At 40.9% G+C, this 9,508-nt stretch overlaps 1 protein-coding gene across 1 annotated transcript in view; it reads left to right on the top strand.

Annotated features, from left to right (window-relative positions):
- The first annotated feature begins 570 nt into the window (after positions 1 to 570).
- The window catches only part of wdr36 (WD repeat domain 36), a 99,916-nt gene continuing 90,978 nt past the window's right edge, over positions 571 to 9,508 (top strand). Inside the window, exons 1-3 of the mRNA XM_080189029.1 lie at positions 571 to 796; positions 5,589 to 5,616; positions 6,304 to 6,404. Of these exons, the coding sequence (XP_080045155.1) occupies positions 647 to 796; positions 5,589 to 5,616; positions 6,304 to 6,404 (279 nt within the window). The 5' untranslated portion in view covers positions 571 to 646. The remainder of the gene's footprint in view (positions 797 to 5,588; positions 5,617 to 6,303; positions 6,405 to 9,508) is intronic.

Here is a 9,508-nt window from a genome sequence, read left to right as displayed (position 1 = left end):
TTTGGCTGTGTATCTAGAGGCACCCATGCCAGATTTTAGTCTGAATCTTACAACATTCGGAAAAATTCCACCCATAGCTTTTATATGTTGTGATCTCTGCTCAATCACAATTCACTACAGTAGCTGGTAATGTTGACTACAATCTCGGAAAAGAACTGTCAGCACCCAGTCTACTTCTTGGTCTTGGATACTTTTTTTTGTCAAAAAAGACCGATTATGCGATTGTTTTAACTTGTCCCCTGATCGCAATCCGTTATACTGGAATAATTAGAAAAGTACACCAGAAGAAATTGTATCTGTAGCTATTTCTCATGTTTCGAAGCCTGATTGCTTAAGTGGTTCCTAATGGTTGCCATCGGGTTGTTATTGCAGTTTTGTTTATTGGAAAGGTATAGAGTTTACTATTTGTTGACTTGGAATACATTCCCTATCCATGAGCTCGCAGCGCTACTCGCCTCACAATGTCAAGCGAGGAGGAAAATAAAAAATGTAACACTCAGAGGAACTGTGGTGTTGCAGCAGGAAGGCCGGGGGAAGGTTTTCGCAGGCACACTGCCGGGTGGAGAAGCTTAGGGCCGGCGCGTGCGACGGTGGGTTTCCAGCCGTTAATCCACCGGGGTCTCAGGTTCCTGCTTCGGGGAGGAGGATGTCGCCTGCTAAAGGGAGCAACATATTCAACGGATACCGGGCACTGGCGCTTTACTGCAACCAGGTCCCACACGTGGTCCGCTTCCACCAGAAGCACCGAGAGTTTTACTTGGTAACAGCGGTGGGAGCAGCTTTCCACACCTATAATGTGAGTATTATCACTCCCTGTGTATTAATGACAATTCCACACCTACAATGTGAGTGAAATCACTCCCTGTGTATTAATGACAATTCCACACCTACAATGTGAGTACCATCACTTCCTGTGTGTTAATGGTGATTCTATGCCTACAATGTGAGCGACATCACCACTCCCTGTACACTAAAAACAATCCCACGCTTTCAAGGTGAGTAGCATCACTCCTTGTGTATTAGTAACAACTCCCATGGTATGTCCAAGCTATTAGTGATTGCAAAATCTTCTTTGGGTCTTAATGACTGAAGAGTCTGATGCAGAATTGAAGTTCATGTTGTAGTTACTTGGGATAGCCCCTGCAGTAGAATCACCTCTGGGCAGGTCACATGTTGTGAGTTTGACCAGATGGTCCTGTCAACATGCTGAAACAAATTTTAATGCTTTCCTTCTCGTGGACTACTTGGCTACAACAGTCAGACAGCATATCAAACTTTAGTCTTTAAATCAGTGTTTCCAATTCTGAAATTATGTTTTAGCCAGCATCTGTTCATCCATCATCACCATCGATGAGGACCTTGACACCATTAGTCATTTTGAGGCTGGTTGCGGTGTGTCCGAATTTGACTGATCAGGCCAATTTGGGCACAGAATATCCTGGCACATATTGGACAGATTTGTGTAGGCTCTCTAGTTGTTGCGCTGGTGGCTCTGGATTTGCGCAGCTCGCGTGTAAGTTGTGCTTCAGCAACATACCTTGCTTTGTGAGCTTGACAGCCTTTGTCAATGAGGCAGCGCCAGGTAGGCTGGTTTTGTGTCAGCGTTTCCCAGGTAGTCGTGTCAATGTCAAGCGACTTCAGGGAGGCCTTGAGTATGTCTTTGAAACGTTTTTTCTGCCCTCCATGTGAGTGTCTTTCAGCAGAGAGTTCCCCAAAAAGGAGCTGCTTGGGTATGCGCTCGTCTGACATACGGTTGACATGACCTGCCCACTGGGTCTGCGCTCTCATCAGCAGTGTGTGGACTGATGGTAGACTTGTTCTAGAGAGAATTTCGGTGTCTGGTACTCTGTCTTGCTATCGGATGCGTAATATTCAGAGAGGCAAGTTATGTGGAAATGATTGAGCTGTCTTGCATGCCTTCGATACACAGTCCACGTTTCACAGGCGTACAGGAGGGTAGTGAGTACCATGGCACTATAGACCTTCAGTATTGTTGCTGGGCTGATTCCTTGAGGTTCCCATACAGTGGAGTGCAGTCTACCAGAAGCAGAACTTGCCTTTGCTGTTCTGCAGTTAACTTCTGCATCGATAGTCACTGCTTGGGAGAGGGTGCTGCCAAGACAGGTGAACTGGTCCACTGGCTGTAGTTTCTGCCCTTTGATTGTGATCATGGGTTCTGTGTACGGTGCATGAGGAGCAGGCTGGTGCATGACTTTGGTCTTTTTAATGTTGATGGTGAGTCCAAAGTTGGCTGCATGCCAACTTCAGGAGAAGTGTCAGGAGCAGAATCGCGAGCTCTACACAATCTTTGACCTTGCAAAAGCCTTCGACACTGTAAGCCGACAAGGCCTGTGGAGGATCATGTCAAAGTTTGGCTGCCCTCCCCAAATTCATTCAGATGGTACGCCAGTTCCATGATGGCCAGAGTACTGGATGGCGGAGAATCCTCTGAGGCATTCCCAGTCACCAGTGGCGTCAAACAGGGCTGTGTGTTCGCACCCACACTGTTCAGCATGATGTTTACTGCCGTGCTGAATGATGCCTTCCAGGACAGTGTTGCTGGAATCAGCCTCAAGTACAGAGTGGATGGGAAGCTCTTCAACCTGAGAAGACTTCAAGCTATTACCAAAGTGAAAGAGACTGTTCTGAGAGATTTCCACTTTGCCGATGACTGCACCCTGTATGCTGGCTCAGAGCCAGAGGTGCAAGTCAGTATGGACAAATTTTCCATGGCTTGTGACAACTTTGGACTCACCATCAACATTAAAAAGACCAAAGTTATGTGCCTGCATCTAACATAATCTTTGATAGCGTAAGTTTCAAGATTGTAGAAAATTGCTCATATCTTCACAGCATGCTCCCTAGGATGCAACTATTGATGAAGATATCCATGCATACATTGAGAAAGTTCTGCCTGCAGCTGTCTCCATAATTATGATTACATTCAAGAGATGTGGTCTGAAATGCAGAGGTTTGTAAGGCTTTTTTTTTTAGGGTGTCCTCACATCTTTGTATTGACCGCCTTGATACCCTAAGACAGTTCCCCGTAGAAGATCCGCTTGGTCCTTTAGCCTAGGGAAACATTGCTTTCACAGCTTAGTTGAATTTTTTTGGAGGTGGTCTGCATGCTGTTGAGCCTAGCGTGATGGAGAGCCTCGTTATTTGTCATTTTTGTCCTGAATTTTCATGCTGAATCTTGGGTATCTATGGTGGAAGCATTCCAGTGCTTCGATGTGGCACCTTAGCAGACTCAGGATTCTGTACAGTGCAGCTGTGTGGTGAACACAGTGGCGTCGTGAAGTTTGATTTTGGTATTCGGCTTAATCCCCTGCTGCAGAGGCAGAACTTGCTTTCTTGATGCCTGTATGGATATCTTCATCAATGGTTGTATGCAAGAGAACGTGTTGCCAAGATATGAGAATTTTTTTACAAATTGAGACTTATGCCATTGAGGATTATGTCAGGTGCTTCATAGTGTGCCTGGTGCTAGCTGAAACATAACCTCAGTATTGGAGATACTGATCTAAAGAACAAAGGTCAATGTATTTCCTAACTTGCAGTTTGCAGTAAGTAAGGATGACCTTTTCTTACCAGTCATTGGAGGATTACTGTAACGCACATACTAGTTGATGGTCACTTGTGAAAGAGTTAAAGAAAATTAAAATAAATTAAAGACCACCTTTCATCTTTAAAATATCTTGAGATACTTCACAACCAAGGAATTATTGTTATGTAGGCAACTGCAATTTGAACACAACAAAATCCCACAAAGAGTGAAGAACTGTTGGTCAGAGCACTACTTAACTTTGAATCACCCTTTTACCTTCAGCTTAAAAGGTAGATGGGGCTATTGACTTAATATTTCATCCAAAATTTAGCACCTCTGACAGTTCTGCACTGTTGGTCATGCATTGAAAAATTGGTTAGATTATTTGCTTAGATTACAAGGGAAGGTTATCATCAGGATAGGGAGAAGAGATTATGGGAGACAATGCTGGGAATCTGAAGAGCATTGAATGGCAAACATGTATTCTATATGGCGACTGAAAAAAGCAGTTATGAAGAATGTCACTGCATTTGGGCATTCAAAGCTGACAACAGTAGACAATAACTTAAATTATTATAGGTCAATTAATGTAGAAAAATTGGAGAACACTATTTGATGGAAGTTATAGGGCTAAAATTTTGGAGAGGTTGCAGCGAGGAAGGATTTATAGACAAGGATTTTGCATTTGATACATTGAGAGAATGGGAACTGGTGAAGGTGAGAGGAATAGATTAATTAGTAGAAGACCAGCCATGTGCAGCATTATTTTTAAAAAATTATTTGCATTTAGGGTATGGTTACTGCAAACAAGGTTGCATTTATTGCCTGTCCAATGTTGCTGTTAAGTGATGATGTTGAACTGCTGCCTTGAACCACTGCAGTTGTTGTTTGATGCTGTTATGTAAGAAATCTAGAACTCCAGCAATGATGAAGCGGACAATTGGATGTCCAAGTTAAGATAATTTTTTTACTTGTGGATGATGTATGTCACAGCAGCACCACTAGTGGCCAGTGCACTGCAATTATAGTATGATAAATATTGACTTTTTTGAAAAATTTTGAAAGTTCTGGTGGATTATTTATATTGGAAGTTTGATTTCAGAGGGTGACAGAAAATAATCACTACCGTAATGGTTTTAGATTTTGAATTCGAATGAACATAAACAGGAGTCCAAGTAGGCCAGATTAATTAAGTTTTTGAAATTTACAATAACAAGTTGGTATCTGTACCATAATCAAATCCCCCACCATTAACATCCTGGAAATTACTAAAAACAGAACTTGGCCATCTGTACAAATGTCATGGTGATTAGAGCAAGTCAACAACTGGGTATTCTGTGACCAGTGCTTCACTTCGTGACTCAACAAAACTTCAGCACTCCCTACCAGATACAGTCAGGAGAGTGATAGAGTAATCTTCACTTGACTGCTTGCATGCAACTCCAACAACGTTCAAAGGGCAACACAATCTGTAACAAAGCAGTCTACCTGGTCGATGATCCATCCACCACAGGATGTAACTTCTTCAGCAGTGTCGGCAAACTTGTAATATCTACCATTTCGGCTGAAGATAGAAGCTGCATGGGAGCACTGCCAGAAACCTCTCCAAGTCACTGGCTTGGACATGTGCTATTGATTATTCCTTTTTTAAAGTTACAAAGCCAATGTGCAGAGTGGACAGAGCCACTCTAATCCACCTCCTGGCCTGCTCCAAAAAAAAAGTTCAAACTCAAATTGAATCCAGTTCTCCGTGAGAGAGATGTACAAGATCCAAGCTAACAAGAAAAGGCAATGCACTTGATCTTGGGCTTAATCTTAGTCAAAATTCTGACTGTCTGACCAGCAACATTGGTACCTTCACCACATGAACTGTAGTAGTTTTTATGTAAATTCAGCCCTTTGATTATTGTTCTGCATAAGTTTTCCATTCTGAAATACTTTGACAAGTTTCATTAGCATTCACCACTTCATTTATGCATCACTATTCATGTTGAAATCAATATTAGACTAATCACTAATGTAAAATTTTGTTATTTAACAGGTTAAAAAACTTGGGATAGTTGCAGTCAGTAAGTATGCAAATTTCTATTTGTAGTCATACTCTGAAAATTTAAATTTCTGTTTGTACTTGGTGAACTCTCCTGTTTCATTTTGATAATTAGTGTGATCTAATTATGATACAAGTTCATTTTGCATCATAATTGACGATTTAAGTACAGGTAATTTGTTATACTTGCAAGATGAAAGTATTCCTCAAGGTAGCAATATTCAACTCAATGTTTAAAAGAAATACAAACTATTCTAAAAAAACAGAATTTACTGCTCTTGGTTAACAGCAGTCTGAATGTGGGTATAGTTGGAACTGTTAATGAATTTGAAGACAATTTGTAAATGGGGGATGGGTATATATTGATCGCCATAGTCTCCTGGACCTTCTTGCATACGATGGGTTTCTTCACATTATGATCTCTGCTTGTTGTATGAACTGGTCCAACTTTTGTGGCAGATTGTACTCTGCATGATTAACTTAAGTTTGTGGAGCTTTCGAGTTTAATATCGGAATCATTGCAATTTGTATACCTTCCATGCCCTTAAGTGGTACAGTGCAAATCTTAAGGCTGATTTTGTAAAACTTCACTTGCTGGAAAGGAGTGTGAGGAGTAAAACCTTGTGGTTATAACACCTTTCCTACCCAAATCTTCTAATTTAAGAAAAATTTTAATTTCCAGTTTTAATATTGAAATCTATCTCGTTAGGTAATGCACTTCCTGAAGACATCACTTGTTTGGCAGCAGACCGAATGCTTGTGTTTGCAGCTCATGGTAACTCTGTAAAAGCCTTTGCCAGAAACAAAGAGGTGAGTTTAAAAATGTTCAAAAAGTTGACCTATGTTTTTTGAGATGTTTCAAAGCTCTTGATATTCCTTTGTGACATTTGAACTTTAAAATTAACATTAACTGGCATTTTTCCCTAATTATGTATACATACATGCATGGTGTTAACCTTGCATAAAAAAACAATCAAAATATCTTCAAAGATGAAGCATAAAATAGATATGTATTAAAACATGTTGATAACTTTTTAAAAAAGTCACCTGGTCCCAGTGGGATGCAGTCGAGATTGCTGAGAGAAGGTAGAAATTCCAGAAGCTCTGACCACAATTTTTCAATTTTTTAATTTTCCTGAAGACTCGGATTGTGAATATTACACCCTGTTCAAAAAGGCATACAGATTAGCCACAAGTCTCACTGGGAAACCTGCTACAGCTCACTGTCCTTGACACAGTTAATTCTGACTTGAAAAAGCATAGGTAAATAAGGGATAGCCAACACTTCTCTGCAAAAAATAAATTGTGTCTGAGTAACCTAATTGAGCTCTTTTGATAAAGTAACAAGAAGAGTGGTACAAGTTGTTTTGTATATGAATCTTCAGAAGGCATTTGATAAAGTACCACATAATAGATTTGTTTGGAAAATCAAAATCAGTAGTATTTACGGGATAGCAAAGGTAATTGGCTGAGGGTGGGAGACAGAGCAGTGGGAAATCGGTATTTTTGTTTTGATTGGGAGAAATACGAATGTGTTTAAGACTATAGAAGCAAACTGCAATTATGTAGGACCTTGGTGAGACTCCACCTGTGTACGGCGTGCAGTTTTGGTGTCTTCATCTAGGAGAGGATATTATTTTCATAGATTCGTAGAACATTAGAGCAGGAGGAAGCCATTTGGCCCTTCGAGCCAGCTTTGCCGTTCATTACGAACATGGCTGATTGTCCAACTCATCCTAATCCTGCTTTATCTTCATAACCTTTAATCCCTTTTGCCCCAATTGCTATATCTAACCGCCTCTTGAATACATTCAATGTTTTGGCATCAACTACTCCCTGTGGAAATGAATTCCACAGGCTCACCTCTGTCCTAAATGGTTTACCCTGAATTTTCAGATTGTGACCCCTGGTTCTGGACTCCTCCACCATCACGAATAGCCTCCCTGCATCTATCCTGTCTAGTCCTGTGATCCCATCCTCATTCATCTGAACTCCAATGAAAACAATCTTAACCTAGTCAGTCTCTCCTTATACATCAGTCTCGCCATCCTCAGAATCAGCCTGGCTGTGTTAGAGATTTCCTGAACCTGAATGAGGAATCATTGAGCAGGCTGAACATATGTTCTCTAGTTTAGAAGAATGAGAGGTAGTCGCACTGAAATAATATAAATTTCTTATGGTACTTGATAGGGTAGATGCTAGCCTACCACATAATTCATTACCACAGGATGTTTTGCCTGATTGGCAAGTCTAGAAATAGGCTTCCCTGTCTCAGTAAAGGTTGGCTGAGATGAGGGGGAATTTCTTTCCTTATGCGTTTGTGAATTTTCAGAACCTCTATCCCAGAGAGCCATGCACACTGTTACGATCCCTATAGAGTTTGGGTAGGTAAACTCCTTAAAAAAAAATTTCCAGTAACCGACTGAAAGGATCAGCTCATATGATTTCAAGTTTTAAGACTTTTACTGCAACAAATTAACTAAAAATGAGCTCTGATCAAGCAGGTCTGATGGGCTTTGATAAAGAGTTATCCAGTCTCAATGTTAGTTCTGTCCTCTCTCCACATATGCTATCAGACTTGCTGAGATTTTCTAGTATTTTGCTTTTGTTTCAGATACAAGCATACACAGTAATTGGCTTTTAACTGAAAATAGCATTAACTAAATACTATTTAGTGTGAAATTTGTTCTCTGTGCACAATACATAAGAACATAAGAAATAGGAGCAAGCCATCTAGCCCTTCGAGCCTGCCCCACCATTCAGTAAGATCATGGCTGATCTGATGTGGATCAGTTCCACTTTCCCGCTTTCTCCCCATAACCCTTAATTCCCTTGTCTGTCAAAAACCTATCTACCCATGACTTAAAAGTGGTGGAAGCGAGGTAGCTTCCACCACTTCGACAGGCAGAGAATTCCAGAGATTCATCACCCTTTGAGTGAAGAATTTCCTTCTCAACTCTGTTCGAAACTGCCCCCCCCCCCCCCCCCCCCCCCCCCCCCCCCATCTTGAGGCTGTGCCCTCTAGTCCTGCTGTCCTTTCTGAGCAGGAAGAATCTCTCTACCTGTACCCTATCCATCCCTTTCATTATCTTATACGTCTCTATAAGATCCCCCTTCATCCTTCTAAACTCCAGAATACAGGACATGTATCTCTTATTTATGTCTTAATGAGACCGATAACACCACATCAAGGTTAAAGTTACACTGTTCCTTAAGTGGACACTTCATTCTTCAAGAAGAAAAATCAGTCTCTGCTCCGTATGGCTTGCTTTCCTTTTTCCTTCCCAACCACATAATTCCGATCCAGAACTGGCTTTCACAGCAATGGGGAGGCATTGTGAATTAATTCCTCTACTTAAACTATGGTGAATCTTCAAACCTTCTTTAAAACCTCACTAACCTAGTCTCATCAATCTAAGTGTTGATTTAAGGGAGAACAGCAGTTCCATCAGTATCTGATTCTGTTGTCTCTTTCTCAAACTGCTGCAACTGCTTGTGTGCCTGAGAGTTTCTGTGATGTACTAGAAAAACTTCACCATGACACTACAAAGGCTTTTGGTTAAGTTTTCCTTTTCCAAAGCACACCCTCATGGCACCATGAATCATGTGGATCCTGTATCCAAGTAGAAATTCTAATTGACTACCTTTCTCAGATCCTATTCCATTTTATCTTGAAATTAAATAAGCAGTTTAAAGTAGTGAAGTTTGACATTCATACCAATGCTTAGTCATTAAGTAATGTGGATAAATGCGAAGTTATCTATTTTGGCTGGAAAGATAAAAGGGCAAATTACTGTTTAAATGGGGAAACTGACTCAAAAGGTGTCTATGCAGAGCGATCTGCGTGTCTTTGTGCATGAGCCTCAGAAAGTGGGTTTGCAGGTGCAGAATGTAATAAGGAAGGCAGATGGAAT

Source organism: Carcharhinus amblyrhynchos, chromosome 5, assembly GCF_965287045.1.
Source record: "Carcharhinus amblyrhynchos chromosome 5, sCarAmb.v2.hapA, whole genome shotgun sequence".
Lineage (NCBI taxonomy): Eukaryota > Metazoa > Chordata > Chondrichthyes > Carcharhiniformes > Carcharhinidae > Carcharhinus > Carcharhinus amblyrhynchos.
Note: the sequence above shows the minus strand (reverse complement) of the source record. Positions and strands in the feature narration are given on the sequence as shown.